The sequence below is a fragment of the Heterostelium album genome (genome assembly GCF_000004825.1).
Source record: "Heterostelium album PN500 unplaced genomic scaffold PPL_contig23, whole genome shotgun sequence".
Taxonomy (NCBI): domain Eukaryota; phylum Evosea; class Eumycetozoa; order Acytosteliales; family Acytosteliaceae; genus Heterostelium; species Heterostelium album.
Window position 1 is genome coordinate 136,329 of NW_008805100.1, and position 18,279 is coordinate 154,607.

The following is an 18,279-nucleotide window of genomic DNA, read 5'->3' on the forward strand; positions in this document are numbered from 1 at the left end:
ATGTCATAAAACAACCATTTTAAAATGGGGAAAGTTGTTGTGTGCTGATTAAAATAAAACTTAAAACAGTCAGTGTTAGTGTACCACACCCAATGCAAAGTTGTTTTATTCTTTTTCACATTATTCTTTTTCACTTTATTATTATTTTTATAATTATAGCAATACCTACGAGAGATATATATTTATATATATAAAAACAACCAATTTTCAAAGATGTTTGCAATTGCAGCGGGTGCAGCATTCCTATATGCAGCCTATATGTTCATTAGAAACATATGGGTTACCAAAGAAGATTTAAAGGATGACGATAGTGTAGATCGATTACATCGGAAACTAGACGACGAAATTGCGAAATTGAAACAAAGAAAACAATACAAGTTAATTGATCAAACTGTAGCTGATACTTGTCAACAGATATTCGATTTAAAGTAATATTTTTAACTTGTATTTATATAGCTTTTATAGTTTCGATTTTATTAATATTCTTCTTTCTACTTTCTTCTTTATTATTATATAGTAATGAAGGTAGAAATAAAAGTGAAATTGATTTACATGGTCTATTTGTTAAACAATCGATTGAATATTTGAAACAAAGAATACAACTATTGAAATCAAACGGATACAATGGTGAATTGTTAGTGATCACCGGTTTAGGTAATCATTCCTCTGGTGATGCCAAGATAAAACCTGCAATAGAGAAATACCTATTGGATAACTGTTACTCTTTCGAAATTACTTCAAAAGGTGGTGCATATCTAGTTGATGTATAATCACTCTGTAACTTTACATGTACAAACAAACAATTGTATTTTTATTTTTATTTAATAAAAACATTAAGATTTTAATCTATTCTATAATATTATATATATATTTTTAATCAGTTGCTTATAATGATGACAAGGTAATTTGAGTGATAAAATAATAGTAAGAAAAGATGAGATATATATTTAATCACTGCGCATTGATTGTTCGTGTAAGAAAGATTTTATTTATACTAATTTGATAATACACTTCAAGTGAACCTTTTTGCAACTGAGATGAAGGCTTCCAATAACATATATCACATCTAGTAAAATTTATTAATGTTTTTATTTAAAATGTAATTTTTAAAAGGATGGTAGATGAGAGATGTCTGTCAACATTCTTTTAATATATAATATCAAAAAAAAATAATCATTTAGAATTTTACAACGCTAGCGAGTAATCTTAACGATACTTTGAAGCAACAATTCAGAGAGCATCTCGAGCGTGACAAAGACGAGGATGCATTCATTGTCGATCCATGGAAACGATCAAAGGTTGCCAATCTTTCTGCTCCTTCTATTCTTGATGATTATTTTCAAGAAGATTGCCAATGCACCTACCACATTAGTAGATACTTCCAAGCTATCTCAGACAAAGAAACAAGATGATGATTGATTCTTTCCAAGCTATATCAGAAAAAAATAACAATATGGTTGATGCTCTCAGCTATCTCAGACAATAACAAGATGATTGTCGATGCTTTCCAATATATCTCACAAAATATAGACAAGATGTCCAGAGTTGGTTAAGATGCTTGGTATAATGCTCAAAGACGTTTAACCAACAATTCCTCACATCACGTCTTCCGGTAGCTGTTGGATTTAAAGGAACATCAAAGAAAGGGTTGACTTCGACTTTGTGTTCTACCTGGGCTGACTTTTCATTCACTCTTGTCAACCATTAGAAACTTTGTCGAATCAGTCATTGGAGGTAGTACCTATAATATCAGCAGTTCCTTTAAATCCAACAGCTGCCGGAAGTCGTGATCTCAATAATAAAAAATGTTAATTTATCAATATTAATCTTTCTTTATTTTTTTTTTTTTTTTAATCTTTTCAAAATACGATGATAATGATGATATCGCCAAGATTGACAGCTTTGAGCCATTAGACGCCAAGCAAACTATGGTGGAGAATATGATGCAGAAACTAATCAGATCCAAAGTATAGCTAGTTGTATCAGTCACAATATTATTATTTTATAAATTTAAACAAATAAACTTTTTTATAGTTTCAATTCAATTATATTTTCAATCAATATAGATATATAGTATATTACAAAAGTTTTAAATAGTATAATTTATTTAAAAAATGAATGAAAATGTTAATGTATTGAATTATTATTTACAATTATTCAATATTTACTAAAAGTACGGGGTGATTATATATCTTTGGTTTTGTTTTGTTTTTGATTTAAATATATTGTTGTTGTTGTTGATTATCATTTGTTTAATTGTCATAATTATTATATACTACAGTTCAAACAATGAATCTTTGGCAACGGCATTTAATAGTCCTTCTTTCTTGGTTCGTGTCAGTGTGATCATATTCATTACATCCATTCTCTGTTGAGTTCCGAGTTGAGTAACCGATTTCTTGAGTACCTCTTCCATCAACTCTGCCAGAGTCTCTGTTGTTTTCTCGAGATCCTGCTGTAGAAATTCAAAGAGTTCGCGTGCAGTCTCCACTCTTGGCTGGGTAACCGCGTTGGCAAACGAAAAGAAAGCGAAAACATAAGTGTACTTCAAAACGTTTCTACACTCTAGCAACTGATCGACTCCTCTCTCTATAAACTGTACTTCTGCCCACGTCGAATTCAATTTTTCCAACTCCTCCATCTTCTGCTTCGCTTCCTCCCTTATCATCTTCTCCAACTTTCTCGAACTATCATGATTGATAAATCTTTCGTAATAATGTAAATATCTAAGTAGTTCAACCCTAAACAAATGTTATAACATTATATTAGTAATCTAGGGATAATACTTCTTTCAAATATATAACATACTTGTTTCTTTCTTTCTCTTCGATTTCGGCATTCTCTTTCTTCTTGGACGATGACATTGGCTTTTGGAAGAGATTGAGGAAATGGTTACGTTTCGTTTCTTTCTCCTTTTGGAATCGGTTGCATACGTAAAAGTCGTTGTGTCCTTTCCACGAGCGTAGACACACCCAACACCATTCGTACTGGCACTGTCGGCAATTCATGTGATTGCATCCACCGTTCTTCTCGACAGAGACCGAGCATTTCGGACACTGCTTGCAATTGACTACCTTCCAGTGAGATGTCTCCGATTCGTCTTGACACTTGGTTTCCCAGTGTGCCATCTGTTCGCATGTGGCCGGTGCATGCGACTCGCGGTGACACTTGAAACAAAACTTGCGACCACACGAACAATGAACGATTTCCAACGCTGTAGAAGCAGAGTCTTTAATGAGCGTAATGACATTGTCACAACCGGGAGTTGGACACCAACGAACATGCTGTTGATTGCCAGCCAAGAACTTACGGGTTGCAAACTGCTGATACTTTTCATAGGTGACAGGTGCAACTAGCCGTTGAACAACTGAATCATCAACAACACAGACACACTTATAGTATGGACATCTAATGGATGCTTCTCCCTCTGTTATCTTTGATGTCAGATAACCACCCCAACAATCGTTACAGAAATAATGATTACATTTCACAGCTGTCATATCATCAGCACTACCTTCTTCACCACAAATCGAACAACTTTGTTGAATGTTAGTATTATTTGTAGTTGTTGTTGTTGTTGTCGTTGAAGTTGATACAAATTGAGTTGAGTTTGCTAATGAATATGATATTGTTGATGATGATTGTTGTTGATGTTCATCATTACCAACCAAACTACTACTATTTCCATTTAATATATATTGTTGTTGTAATATTGCCAATCTATTTGAAGTGTTGTTGCCGCTGCTGTTGATAAGTGGAGAATTGGATTGACTTTGATTGTTACTGTTGTTTGGCATTTCGATACCGACTTCCTTGCATATGTCTTTCGGTGATTCAAAGTATTTGGTGAGCATCAGTTCTCTACGCCAATTAAAGTGTTTGAGCAATGCCAATGCCGATTGATTCGAGAGTTGCAGCAGCTCTGCAATGTCTTTGATCTCCTGTTGTTGCTGCTGTGCCAACTCAGTCGGTGACAAACACTTGAAGTTCATCTGTTGATTGGCAGCCTCAATTTCATTCTCGACCTCCTGTAGCGCCTTGATGAATGCCTCTTCTTCCTGATCGTCGTTATCCTCATCGTCGTTATCGTCGTTATCATTATAATCGCTATTACTATCGTAATCAGAGTTTTGTTCATCCGGTAACTCATCCTCTTCGTTCTGACAATGTTGTAGTTGATGTGATTGTTGTTGCTCACAACTATCAACTTTACTTCCGGAAACCTTTAGATTTCTTCTAAATAATTGTGATGAAACTGTTCTTATAAATGATTTATTGTTCACTGAAGATGATGTTGATGATGTTGTTGTCGTCGTAGTTGTAGTAGTTGTTGTTGATATATTTGGTATTGATGTTGAACTAATATTAATATTTATATCATCAACAATTGAAATCTCTGTTTGATCGTCTTCATCTTCTTCACCACCATCATTATTGGAAATACTCAAACTTTGTTCGTCTCGTTCCACAAGATTACCGGATTCTCCCAACATCATCGGTACCAATTCAGTTGGAATGAATGAAGTTGTCAGAGTTGTTCTTAATATATCATTATTATTATTATTATTATTATTCAAACTACTATTATTAATATTTCCAATTGAATTTGATTCTGATTCTATTATTTCAAGTTGTGATTCTGAACTCTGACTTATTTCCTTTCTATTGTTACTATTGTTGTTGGCTAGCATACCACTCTTTGAAGAAGGAGGAGATGAAGAGGAAATAGTTGACTTTCTTCTAAATGACAATGTTCTAGATGAAGTTGATAAAGATTTAACTTTCTTTGTCTTTTTCTGTTTGTTGTTTGCTGTTGAAAGTGTTGAATCAACTAAATCTGTATTGGCTGTGGATGATGTTGCAACATTTGATGTGGCAGTTGGACTTCCATGGTCTGAACTGCTACTCAACAATTTTTTTAATTTATGAAACATTTCTGAAATTTTCAATTATATATATGGAAAATAAATAAATAAAAATAAATAATAAATAAATAGATGATTGTGTGTGTATATATATTTTATAATTTAATTTACATAAAAGATAAAAATAAAAATAAAACCTTTTTTTTGTATATACTATATTATAATTTAAATTAATTTTCTAATAAATAAATAAAATAATAATAATTGTTAGTTAGTTGTTAGTTGGTTACTACTTTGATTTGATTTGATTGATTTGAATTGATTTGATTTTGATTTGATTTGCAGTACAGTGAGTGATTGATTGATTGTTTGATATGAGTGAGTGATTGAGTGAGTAAGTGGGATATATAAAAAAGGAATAGAACAGAAATATTAATATTTTAATAAAAAATATAAATATGATTGTTTTTGGTTTGATAGATAGAGGTAGAAGTAGTTGTTGTTGTAGTTGTTGTTGATTGGTGTATGGTTAATACTACTGTTGTTGTTGCTGCTCCAAGAAATTGGTTTTTTTTTTTTTGTCTGTAGTGTTATTGTTATTGTTATTTTGTGTTGTGTTGTGTTCTTTTCCTTTACTTTTGTTGCTTGATGATGCTGATAATAAAAGAGTCAAATAAAAAGAGTTTACTCTTTCTTTTCCTCTCTCGTTTTATTTATAATACTATCAATCAATTGATACAACAAAGTCACACAACAATCAATCATGTTTTGAATAAATTAAATACGGCACCACACACATTTATAACATTCATTAATAATAATAATAACTACACACACAAACACACACCGCAACAACACACTAAATAACGAAAATTGTTGTGATGTGGTAAAATTTTAAAGGAATTTTATTAATTACCACATACATCATCCATATGGGTTGTTTTGTTTAAATAACTAAATTTGTTTGTTATTATTATTTATTTATTTGATGATGTTGTTGTTTGTTGATTACAATTATTATTACTAAAAATTGATAACAATCAAAATTGTTGATTCCAAAGATGATGTAGCGGTTATATGAATTGAATATTTGGTGATGTTGAAGATGATGATGGATGATCATCAGTCAATTGTCACTAAATTGTATTTATATTTTTGAAACAAAGAGCTATATAATATAAATGTACTTACAATATTGTTTCAAAAAATCATTTACATTATTTTTTTTTGATAAACTATATAAAATCTTGACAATCTATAAATATTGATTTTGATATTGTTTGCTAGTAGGTAGTGGAATGTTCGATATAATGTTTAATTATCTATCCATCTATCTCTCTCATAATAATAACTAACTAATTAACTGTATGAAACTAATACAAAAATAAAACAATATTGTTTATAAAAAAATCACAATTACAATTTATATTAAAAAAAGTTTCCATTTTTTTTTTTGCAATTCAAGCAATCATAAAAAGTTATTAATGTAAAATTTAATCAAAAAAAACTTTCGTTGAATAATTTTGCAAAAAAATAATAAAATAAAATTAAAAAATAAATTAAAATTAAAAAATTTGAACCTATTTTTGGTTTTTTCTTTTTTTTTTTGTCAAAGGTGTGTGGTATGTGTGATTGTTCATTGATAGAACAGAAACAAAACGATCTAAAAAAATATCGATGTTTGTTCGCAATAATAATAATATTGGAGGTGGGTGCCCCATAAAAGTCTACCCAATTTCGAAATGACAACAACAATAACATTGAGATTTTATTATTACCACCAGAAGCTAACAGAGAAACTTGTTGACAGAGAATGAACATAATGCCAACACCTCGGCGGAATATAGAGAGCTTCACCTTCGTTGAGAATACACTCGAAATAGTTTGTATCTTTATACTTTGGAAATTCATTTAAATCTACTGATTCAATATTGATCTGGATATAAATAAATAAGTTTGTTAATGATGATTTTTATAAATAACAATTATTACTACTTACTCTACTTGTATTTGAAAGAATATCATTTTCATAAGGATATAATAGATGTGATTGATCGGCTGAATATAAACGAATATACTTTGATCCTACTACTTGACATAAGAGATTGTTGTAACGATCGAAATGAAGTGGTGTAGTTGTTCCACTAGGTCCAAACCATGCATTAATTATAGGATCACTATCTTGATCTTGATCTTGGTTGTTGTTGCTATTAGAATTAGACAAAAAACAATAATCTGGAATAACAATATCGTTTCTTAACTTTGTTATTTGTTCAAACAATCTTGTCTGTGCTAAATATCCAATCTCTCTTTTACTATTACTGCTATTATTACTATTATTAATAATATGATTATCTATGAATTGATTTATTGTCATTAATTGTTGTGTCCATTTATCATCTAAATAGGTTGATCCAATTTCAATTGGTACTGTTCTTAAGCCTGCAACTGATTTCAAATAGTCTAGGTTTCGCCATGGTCGAGTGGTAATTGCTGGCCAATGTTGCATCGATTGCTTGATAATAACAGGCCTACCAACATTCATATACTTTGATTGAAACAATTGTAATGAAGGTAATTCAACTCTTTCAATTTCATTCGATTTATTAATATTTAAATGTAAATTGAATTGATCATTATTATTATTACTATTGTTATTACTATTATTATAGTTAATGTTGATATTTGTTGATGAAAATGATAATTGTTGATCAACATAAACAGTTAAACAATCGATAAACTGTATGATTAACTTGTAAAAAAGATTACCACCAAATACTAAAGAATAATCTAATTTACTTATTATTGACTGTATTATATTGCTATTACTACTATTATTATTATTGCTTGTATATAATGATAATAAGTAATCTTCTATTGATAAAGAAGATGATGATTGTTGAGCTAGACTATAATATGATATTAATATAGAACTATATGAGTAAATATCTCTATATATAATATCTAGTTGTTTCCAATCACTTTTTACACTATTAATGATTTGATATGTTTTAGAATTGACTTCATTGTATATAGATATTAAACTATTATAATCATCATCATCATTATTAGTATTAGGTGAATAACTATTTGACTTTTCAAAAGATGATTTAATTAAACATTTTAAACTGCTTGATTCAATGATATCAATATCTACTTTTTGATTGAATAAATCTACAGTTTGATTATATATATCTTTAATTTGCATCTAGAAATGTAAACATATTTAATACGATTAAATAAATCAATTTCGATGCCTTTTTTTTTTTTTTCAAAATTTTAATATTGTTTTTATTTAGCAATAGATAAATAATAAACTAATAAAGAGGCAAAAAGATTATTTTAAAAATATTGAGGAAAAAAAGGATTTTATTGTATTTTGTGTGTTGTTTGTGAATTGTAGTATTGTTTGCTTTTTGTTTTTTGCGAGTAGTCAGTTGGGGCAACGAGTTGGGAATTATTCCATTGTGAGTTCAATTGTATATAACCATTTAGTTAATGGTGCATCTAAAGCTGTAATAACAATTTCCAAAGTTTGAAAAGCACCTTTTAAATTGTAACGCAATATTTTTGATTCACGATGATCATTATAATTAACATCATACAAATCTGGATCCACAGCTGTATAGAATGTGAGTCTATCTCCTTTAGATGCTGCATTTTGGCCGGACATATCAATGGTCTGAGTTTTACCCATTACTCTAAAATCAAACATTTTTGTATCATTAAGTACCTCAGTAAATTCTCTTTCAACAGTAAATGCCAATTTGGGATTTGAAATCCAGCCAGATCCATTGGTAATAGTAATAACAGCTGTTTTTCAAAAATTAGTATCTTTACATAAATTATTATATTAAAACTAAGAATTATCAACAAACCTGTTTCTCCCTTTTTGGAAAAAGAATAAGGAATGGTTCCATTTACAGTATCAGTGATTCTTTAGAAAATGTGATAGTTAGTTTAAAATATTAATACCACGATTAAAGATTCACTACATACTTGCCAAATTTATCATTACCGAGAGAAGTATCATGAATATTGAGCTTAAATGTTTTAAAACCTTTGTTTGTACTAAGATCAAAATTTCCATTTTTTCCGGCTTGACGGACAACTGGAAGTGGGTATTCAATGAGGTCTAGTTCATTTATACGACCATAAACTCCCGCACTATTATCAGGTAAATCTTTTAAAAAAGTGTTAATATTAAAATGCTATGATTTTTTTGTATTGTGTGGATAATAATGTTACCTTCAAGTTCAAAAGGAAATGGTAGCCTTTTATAACAAGTTGAATAGAGACAATGTGCCAAATCATGGTGGAACTGTATAACTCTATCATGAACCTTTGACTTTAAAGATGGTACACTGGTAGTACCATTGATATAATCACTTGGTAAACCCCATGAAATTCCTTGGAGGATAGCATCTCTCATGAGATTGATATACATCATCATTGTGACTGATAAAAGATTTCCCATGATGTGTGAATACAATTTATTTGAAAAATCGATGATTGCTCCTTCAAGGGAGTCTCTAAGACCCAAAAATTCTGATCTTATCATTTCGAGAAGATTGTCATCGGAAAGTTGTTGTAAGTGAGAAGGAGGTTCAACTCGATGTTCCAAAGAGGTGTTGACTTTTAATCCAGCTTTAACTTGATTTCTCTCTATGTAGATAGTTATCAAATCATTGAAATTATTTCCTCTATTTTGACAATCTTCAAACTTTAAAGTGCATCTGTTTTTTTCATCTTGATCCAACTTATCGTCCACCATTTCTTCTACTTTTCTATAAAGATCGTCCATTGCATTGTCGAACTGATCTTTAGTTATATATTTACCATTGTTGGAAAAAATATGGCCCCATAATAACTGTTTAAATAACAATTAGTTAGATGGATATTCTAGAATATAGATACAATATATTTACTTACTCCAAACCCAGTCTTGAGGAGATTACCAACCTCTGGAGTGAAACCAATAATTGTTCCTATAATAGTACCCCAATCTGCAGAGGTAATACTTGAATTGAATTCTCTAACCTTGGGTGAAAATTGTTGATAAACTGAATCAATTCGTTCTTGAGGTGTAAGAACTGGTAAAACTAAAGATTCTTTATCTGTCTCTGGGATACTGACAGGACTTTCGATGCTATTCATGATTTTTGAAATTAATTTAATGAAGAATGATTAATGAGAATGATTGAACTCGATAATTTATAGTTGTTGTTACTCTTTAAATTAGATTAAATAAAAATTAAATAAAATTTCATTTCTTCTGCAATTACTTTAGATTGCAATCACAAGGGTTAGCTATTGGACATCGCATGGTCAAATTGATTGAGATCGAACTCTCGAAGTTAGAGATTTCGTTTATACCTCTTGGATATAGTAAACTCCACTATTCTGTGAAAAGAGACTCTGAGTTGAACAAAAAGAATCTAAAACAAAATTGCTAATCATAATTTTTGTTTTAGCTATTGGACATTGATTCACGAAATTTTTTTTTGATTTATTTTTTACAAAAGTGCACCAAACAGGACATTAACAACAAAGTGCGCTATATAATAAATCGCATGCGATTTTGATTTCATTAATTTAATCAATTTTTGTTCTTAGCAACTCTAATTATTCAAGAGATTTGGCAATCGCCGATCATTTCAGTAATTGAAATTAATCAAAAGATCTATCTATCAGCATAAAAATAAAAACACTTAAGGTTTGTTTAAAATGATATGAAATCGAGATAGTTATTTATTGATTGAAATTATTTCATTGCATAACCATTCATACATGATAAATATAAACTTTAAATGAATTTTTGAACAGAACATCATTTAAATAAAAAAACGTTGGTGTATTTTTTTTTTTTTTTTTTGTTTATTAAAAAAATTTTACAAATTTTATTTTTTATTCTAAATGGGGTTGGAGAATATTCTCTCGCGATTGATTTAAATTCGAATATGTTACGTCTGTGTGTCTAAATTAATACAAATAAATAAATAACAATAGTATGTTTATTATGCTCACTATAAAATCTGATAATTATTGTCAAAAAAACATGAAAAAAAAAATGAAAAAAAAAAAAATGAAAATAAAAAAAAAAAATGGTCAAAATGGGAAGGGTATGAAAAGCACCACCATAATAATGATTATTTCTTTTTGTGGTTGTTCCCCAAAACTAGGAGAAGCTTCTACTCACTAGAATAAGCTTCCCCTGCATAAGCAAACAAACCGTTATGTTCTACCACACTAACTATAAATATTGATCAATTTACTTGGTGTTTGAATCAAAACTTCATTCATTTCAAATTAATATTAAATATCTAAGCTAAAATTAATAATAATCTAATATAACCTTTTTTTTTTTTTTATCATCATTAATTTAATTGATTTATTTGAATAAAATAATTAATTAACATTATATACTACTTTCTATTTTAAATTAAATTAATTATCAATATCATTAAAGATGGATTCAACTATGAGATGTGCAAGATTCGCACAACAAAACGGTGAGTTGGAGCTTGCTGTTGTTCCAGTACCAAAGATCACTCAGACCAACCAAGTAAAGATCAAGGTTTATTCATGTGGTGTTTGTCACTCTGATGTTCTTGGCAAGTACGGATTCCCAGGAATCAGTTGGCCAAGAATTCCAGGTCATGAAGCTGTGGGTAGAGTTTTAGAGGTTGGTTCTGCCGTCACCCGGTTCAAGGTCGGTGATAAGATTGGTGTCGGTTGGTTCGGTGGTCATTGCGCGACTTGCAATCCATGTCTAGATAACGAATGGGTGTGCTGTCAAAAAGGTCAAGTCTGTGGAATTCACTACGACGGTGGTTACGCCGAGCAGATGATTGCACCTGAGGACGCATGCGCCTTGGTTCCAGAGGAATTGGACTTCAAACACTCCGGTCCATTGATGTGTGCCGGTATCACTGTATACAACTCTATTCGTCAGCAAGACATTAAAGTCGGTAGCTTAGTTTGTATTCAAGGTATCGGTGGATTGGGTCATCTCGCAATCCAATTCGCCAGAAAGATGGGTTATGAAGTAGTAGCATTCAGTGGTGGTGCTGACAAGCGTGATCTTGCATTGAAACTTGGTGCCAATCACTACATTGACGGATCACAACCAGATGCCATCGAACAACTTACCAAACTCTCACCGAAACTCATTGTTACAACTTCGCCAAGTGCTAAAGCCGCTGAATCGCTACTTCCTGCTTTGGCTACCTGTGGTAAATTCTTACTTCTTGCTGCCATTACTGATCCAATGAATATTAATCCACTTCAATTATTACTTAAAAAACAATCTATTGTTGTAAGTTATTTATTTATTTTAAAAAAAAACATTAATCTTTTTTGAATATTAATATTAATATATTTTATATTTAATTATTAATATTAGGGATTCCCATCTGGAGATTCAAGAGATTCAGAAGATACTCTCAAATTTGCAGCAATCAACAATGTACAGGCTATGGTTGAGGTGTTCCCACTTGAAAAAGCAGCGGAAGCATTAGGTAAAATGTTGGAAAATCGTATTCGTTTCAGAGGTGTACTTTCTATTGTTCCAGAGGATCAGCTATAAAATCGTAATTTAATCCGAAATAGAAAATATTTTCTAAACAAACAATATAAATAAATAATTAAATATTAAAATAACCCAAAAAGTGATTTAGTTAAGAAAACAACAGTAACAATTTTTTTTTGTACCATTTGAATTCCCAAAATAACTAACTGACTGGAATGAATGATTTCAAAACTCCGATTATTTAGGGTCGATAACCTCATTTTTACTTTTTTTTCACACTATTTTACAGTGCAAACTATTTTCTTTTGAAATTTCAATCACAGATATTTTTCAATTCTACACAATTCTATTGTTTTTTCTGAGTGTTTAAAATAATTAATCTAAATTATTTTGATTTTTTTGATTTTTTTCAAATTTTTTTTTTTTAATTTTTTTTTTTTTGCCGATTAGAATTGTGAGTGACGCATTCTTTTTTTTTTTATGATATATAGTTTGCTGATTAATTTTTAAATTCATTTTCTGTTGTATTCTATTTATTTATAACATATATATATAATAATTATAAAAAAATGAGATTTATCTCTACTTTATTAATTGCTCTTACAGTTTTCGCTGTTTGCAATGCTCTCGATTTAAATAAGCCAGTTTTGGACGATAAGTTCATCCACAACCACAATGCCAACGGTGCATCATGGGTTGCCGGTAGAAACCCACGTTTCGAAGGTCAATCAATCGGTGACATTCTCGGTCTCCTCGGAACCAAGAAGCCAAGAAACACCCCAGAAGAAGTCTCAGTCTCCAAGGTTGCCGTTCCAAACTCATTCGACTCCCGTACCAACTGGCCAGGTTGTGTCCACGCCGTCTTAAATCAAGGTCAATGTGGTAAGTTGATAACAGCAGATAATAATATATTTTCGTAATTATAAAAACATAAATTAACCACTTATTTTGTTTTAATTTTCTAGGTTCATGTTGGGCTTTCGCCGCTTCAGAATCATTGTCCGATCGTCTCTGTATCGCCTCACAAGGAGCCATCAACGTCACCTTGTCCCCACAAGCTTTGGTTTCATGCGACATTGAATTCAACCAAGGTTGCAACGGTGGTATCCCACAAATGGCCTGGGAATACCTCGAATTGCACGGTATCCCAACCGACTCATGTTTCCCATACACCTCTGGTAACGGTACCGCCCCAGACTGTCAAAAGGAGTGTTCCGACGGATCCAAATACCAATTGTACAAGGGTAAGACCTTCACCTTGAAGACCTGCTCTTCCGTTGCTGCCATCCAAGCCAACGTCTTTGCCTACGGTCCAATCGAAGGTACCATGGATGTCTACCAAGATTTCATGTCCTACACCTCTGGTGTCTACGTCATGACCCCAGGTTCCAAATTGTTGGGTGGTCACGCCATCAAGATCGTTGGTTGGGGTACTGACTCCACCTCCGGATTGGACTACTGGATTGTTCAAAACTCATGGGGTTCAGATTGGGGTATGTATAAATATAATAATATTTAATTATTGGTCAAATTTGTTTATTAATTTACTTTTCTCAATTTAGGTATGAACGGTTTCTTCTGGATCCAACGTGGAACCAACATGTGTGGTATTGACAGAGACGCCTCTGCCGGTCAAGCCGATATCTCATCCCTCTAAATAAATAAATAAATATATAACTTTAAATTATTTATATAAATTATCAAACTATTACACGAAAGAGGTTTACAAAATTTAATACTTTTTATTAATGTTTTATTTCAAATTTAAGTTAGATCTTTGTTTGTTGATAAAACATTATGACCACTATTGTGAACAATATAATTGTAAAAGTTGAATTGATTTAGACAACTATAACAAAGAGAAACAAACTTTAATAAAAGATATTTAAAATGTAGTTTATTTATTAATATTATTATTATTATGAGTGGCAATGTAACTTGTGGTTGTATTTCAGAGGATTTTATCTTTTAATTATAATAAGGATTTCCTATTAGTCGGTCTCAAAACCCAGAATATGTCTACACATGGCAAAAGCTACTGAAATACAACCACAAGTTGATATAATCTTCAGAACACCAACAAAATGGTTTTTACAGGTCACTTTTTGTGTACGATAGACCATTTGTTCGACATAAATTGAGGGCAGAATTAGTTAAAACTCGAGCCAGGAAAGTAGATACACATCACCACTTCCAGTCATACAGCTATACTGAATGGATGCCAGAGATATAAATGTGATCGTATTAATTGTATTTGTACAGAGCAAGAATATTGGATGGTAATGAAGACACTTAATTCCATCCTCGATCAATGATAGGATCAACATAAGAGATAAGATAACTATGATTAAGATTATAACTTACACTATAATAGTATCTGTACAATTCTTTAAATAAAGTAAAATAAATAAAACAATTTGATGATGATTCAGTGTTCCTTGGTTCAATATAGAGAAGTGATTGACATTCTGTAACTACTTAATGAAATAAAAGTAATATAGATGTTTTGTGCAGCATTATTTTAAAACTTGAGGTAATCAATAGTGATTGATGTTTTTTTCAAAACAAGGTCCAAACATCAGTTTTTGCAATCAAATATATAAAATAAGCAAACTATCTACAATTCTAAGTGCCTTATTTGTGTAATCGTAAACGAAATCAGGTTTGGAAAGACTTAACTTAAACATTAACACTTTACCATCTTTAGATAGATAATTGTAAAATAAAAATAAAGAGATATTGATTCAAGTTTAATTCTTAATTAAAAATCCTTTAAATACTTCTGTACCAACCCAACTTTGTCAATATATATATTTGTATTGACTAATTAATCCATACAAATAGTATAAAGACAAAAAAATATTTCTTTTTTTTTTAAAAATATCTATGAATTTAAAAACCCAATCTGATTTTTAATGTTTTGATAGTTTCAGACGAATTGAAAGATATTATCAAAAAGATCCATTATTTATTACAATAACCTGTTTTTAACACACAAAATTTATCAGATTTCATTTCGTAGACCAAAGTTTTTATCAGATTCAATTTCCTCGAACAACTTGGTATCTGAATCATTTTCACACCCAAAAACAAAAAATTGGTGCTGCATAACAGTCGATCATACAATCTTTCAACCAATCTCTCTGACATTACAAATCATTTTCAGCTCCGCTACTACTACAAATGTTACAGTCGATCAAGGAAATCTTGAATATTTTAATATCATTTTAAAATGTTTGACTAACTATTTAATAATGTTGTTGATATGATATGAAGTTAGTCATTCTTGTCATTAGACTAGTCTAATTGGAATTCAAATCGATTTTGTAACTCTGCAGCAGCACTTTCTGCTCTGCCATGATGATGTTGATGATCTGATTGATTTCAGTAAAAGGGATTAATGAATTATTCTATGCACCACTATCAATTCACTTCACACTGTTTTTTAGTAAAAATAAATATAACATGATATGAACCACTCTAACACACACGGCAACCACCATCTAAAACCAACAACAATTTTTGATAGACTGAAAATTGTGTTTTGTTTATGCCCTCACTCAATCATTGATTATTGGGTGTACTTGAACATGTGTGTTTATCATTGTTGTTGTTGGTTATAATTCGGATAGAACAGAGGTCATTCACTCAATTAAATAATATAAAAAAATACCCATAAGTACAACGAGAACATGGAGATCGAAAAAAAAAAAAAATAGATAAAAAAAACCCTTGAAAAAATAAATAAAGTGTGAAGTGTGTGTGAAGTCTTTTTTTTTCCACTTCAGAGTGTGTGTGTAGCTCTCTCTCATAGTCGCACTTTCAATGACATTTTTTTGGTTTGGGCACAGATTATAATTAATCTGATGAAAAAACTTTTTTTCTTTTTTAAAATAATACTGATGGTGTGTTTGGCAGATCAAGTTGTTCCCCCACCCCTATTTAATTTGAAAACACACAATGGTTATCTGATTCATTCATAAATGAAATGGAGGTCCTCTAAAACGACAAAAGTAAACAACAACAAAACAGATCAAATCAATGATTAAAATATCAAAAACTGAAAAAATATTCTATAAATTGTTTTAATAAAACCTACACATCATCAGAAATCAAACAAATCATATCCAGTTGTACACTAACTAAACCAAATCTTATATTTCTAATTGTTGTATTATATTATATATCCAAGATTTACTATTTATTACAACATAATCAAAAAAAAAGTAGCAAATATAATTGCCAAGTTGATCAACAAAATAAATTTAGCAAATTTTACACAATGTAAGTTAGATATAAATTAAATCTACCAATCTTTGTTGTTTTTGTAAAGCAAAAGTCATTAAATATATTAAAAGTTATTTGCTGATTGCAATCTATTGGTCCAAATCTAACATTTTAAACATTAAAACCTTTCTCACTCTTTCCATAAACAATTTAAAAGAAGGAAGGTCCAAAAATAAATCTAATCATTGATTTAAATAAAATGGATATATATATTTATTTCATTGATTTAGTAATCAATCAATCAATAATTCATTCATTCCCAAAGGTTTAAAAACCATATAACCTTTCGTTATAGATAAGATATTAAATAATAAATTATCCATTCATTCAAATTATAATAATTAAAACAAAAAAAAAAAACCTTTTAAAAAAAACATCCAAATCTATCGATGATTTATAATTAAAATTTTAATTAAAAAAAAGTTACCCCAATAATCTCCTACATTTATATTATCAATTTATTTCCAATCAGCCAATCAACCAACAAATCAAAAAGTTTCTCGAAAATACTACCATCTTTTTCTTCTGCTCCATCTCTAAAGAAATTCGAATGAAAATGGTGTTTTATTTAGCAATATAATCATTCATTTTGCTGGATAGAAGAGGTTGTTTAGCTATTAATATCAATTGGGTTAGAAATAAATTGTCAAAACAAGTTGGTTGAGAGATTATATATTTAACTTTTTTTTTTTATTTTATTTTTATTTTTGTTTGTTACTTTTGGTTTCATCTTGATCACCTTTTTTTAGGAAGGCGCCAGAATAATCATTTCCACCAATAACAACTATAAAATTCATCTCTCTCATTCTCTCTATTATTTACCATCAGTTCAACAAATTGTACCACTGATTGGCTTGTTAGTATAGAGTCAAATCACTTTCATTGCCTTTTTACTCTTCAAGGTATAATTGTTAAAAGATTCATTCATTCAATCTATCTAATGTACAGATCATTGAATACTGGGGTTTGGAGTGTGTGTGTGTGTTGTTATGCCTCTCCATAGGTGTGAGAATCATCACATGATGTGTGGTAGGTGGTAATAACCACTAACTAAAGCTATATATATTTGAACATGAATGAACAAGTGTGTAGAGAAAAGTGTTTATAATATTATTATTTTTTGGTTGTGGTTATGTATGTATGTATCTATTTTTTATTTTCACTCACTCTCATTTACTTACTTCTCTTGTTTTCTCTTTGTTAATCAACCAACATTATAATATTAACAACAATGAATGAATGACTGAACGAATATCAACATATACAAATCTATCACATACAAATATATTGTTATAAAAATATATTCAACAACAACAACAACATTATCGCTAACTTCAATATACAATTAGTTTGATCTACTAAAAGACTCACTTTCACATTATCTCACTATTTTATTTTTTTTTGTTCATTCATATAACATGAACCATCAGAACCCACCACTACCACCACACATACCTAATCATAATATGAATGAATAAATTTGTTGTTCCTCATCAATCAATTTTAAAAATTAAACTTTCATATCAACACAACCACATCAACAACAACATGAATTTATATCAGATGTATAAAAATGTGAACCAAATATAACAAGTT

General features: G+C 30.1%; 7 protein-coding genes across 7 annotated transcripts; 3 read left to right on the forward strand and 4 right to left on the reverse strand.

Annotated features, from left to right (window-relative positions):
- Positions 1–213: 213 nt before the first annotated feature.
- Positions 214–1,412, forward strand: PPL_11594 (small MutS related family protein; the record flags this gene model as incomplete). The annotated part of the gene is made up of 4 exons (XM_020582344.1): positions 214–428; positions 518–654; positions 882–901; positions 1,182–1,412. The coding sequence occupies 4 exons, from the start codon at positions 214–216 to the stop codon at positions 1,410–1,412; spliced, it is 603 nt and encodes a 200-aa protein (XP_020426760.1).
- Positions 1,413–1,684: 272 nt separating this feature from the next.
- Positions 1,685–4,934, reverse strand: PPL_11595 (ARIADNE-like protein; the record flags this gene model as incomplete). Its single annotated transcript, XM_020582345.1, has 3 exons — positions 1,685–1,741; positions 2,360–2,741; positions 2,809–4,934. 3 exons carry the CDS (start codon positions 4,932–4,934, stop codon positions 1,685–1,687), a joined length of 2,565 nt encoding a protein of 854 aa, XP_020426761.1.
- A 156-nt stretch (positions 4,935–5,090) lies between these two features.
- On the reverse strand, positions 5,091–8,073 carry jcdD (cupin-like domain-containing protein; the record flags this gene model as incomplete). The annotated part of the gene is made up of 3 exons (XM_020582346.1): positions 5,091–5,103; positions 6,698–6,801; positions 6,865–8,073. 3 exons carry the CDS (start codon positions 8,071–8,073, stop codon positions 5,091–5,093), a joined length of 1,326 nt encoding a protein of 441 aa, XP_020426762.1.
- A 249-nt stretch (positions 8,074–8,322) lies between these two features.
- On the reverse strand, positions 8,323–10,022 carry PPL_11597 (proteosomal alpha-subunit 7-1; the record flags this gene model as incomplete). The annotated part of the gene is made up of 5 exons (XM_020582347.1): positions 8,323–8,678; positions 8,744–8,802; positions 8,865–9,048; positions 9,114–9,735; positions 9,798–10,022. 5 exons carry the CDS (start codon positions 10,020–10,022, stop codon positions 8,323–8,325), a joined length of 1,446 nt encoding a protein of 481 aa, XP_020426763.1.
- Positions 10,023–11,334: 1,312 nt separating this feature from the next.
- On the forward strand, positions 11,335–12,453 carry PPL_11598 (zinc-containing alcohol dehydrogenase; the record flags this gene model as incomplete). Its single annotated transcript, XM_020582348.1, has 2 exons — positions 11,335–12,183; positions 12,271–12,453. The coding sequence occupies 2 exons, from the start codon at positions 11,335–11,337 to the stop codon at positions 12,451–12,453; spliced, it is 1,032 nt and encodes a 343-aa protein (XP_020426764.1).
- A 512-nt stretch (positions 12,454–12,965) lies between these two features.
- On the forward strand, positions 12,966–14,053 carry PPL_11599 (cathepsin B family cysteine peptidase; the record flags this gene model as incomplete). The annotated part of the gene is made up of 3 exons (XM_020582349.1): positions 12,966–13,278; positions 13,362–13,889; positions 13,959–14,053. The coding sequence occupies 3 exons, from the start codon at positions 12,966–12,968 to the stop codon at positions 14,051–14,053; spliced, it is 936 nt and encodes a 311-aa protein (XP_020426765.1).
- A 1,640-nt stretch (positions 14,054–15,693) lies between these two features.
- Positions 15,694–18,146, reverse strand: PPL_11600 (uncharacterized protein; the record flags this gene model as incomplete). The annotated part of the gene is made up of 3 exons (XM_020582350.1): positions 15,694–15,770; positions 17,194–17,219; positions 18,139–18,146. 3 exons carry the CDS (start codon positions 18,144–18,146, stop codon positions 15,694–15,696), a joined length of 111 nt encoding a protein of 36 aa, XP_020426766.1.
- Between the last annotated feature and the right edge of the window lie 133 nt (positions 18,147–18,279).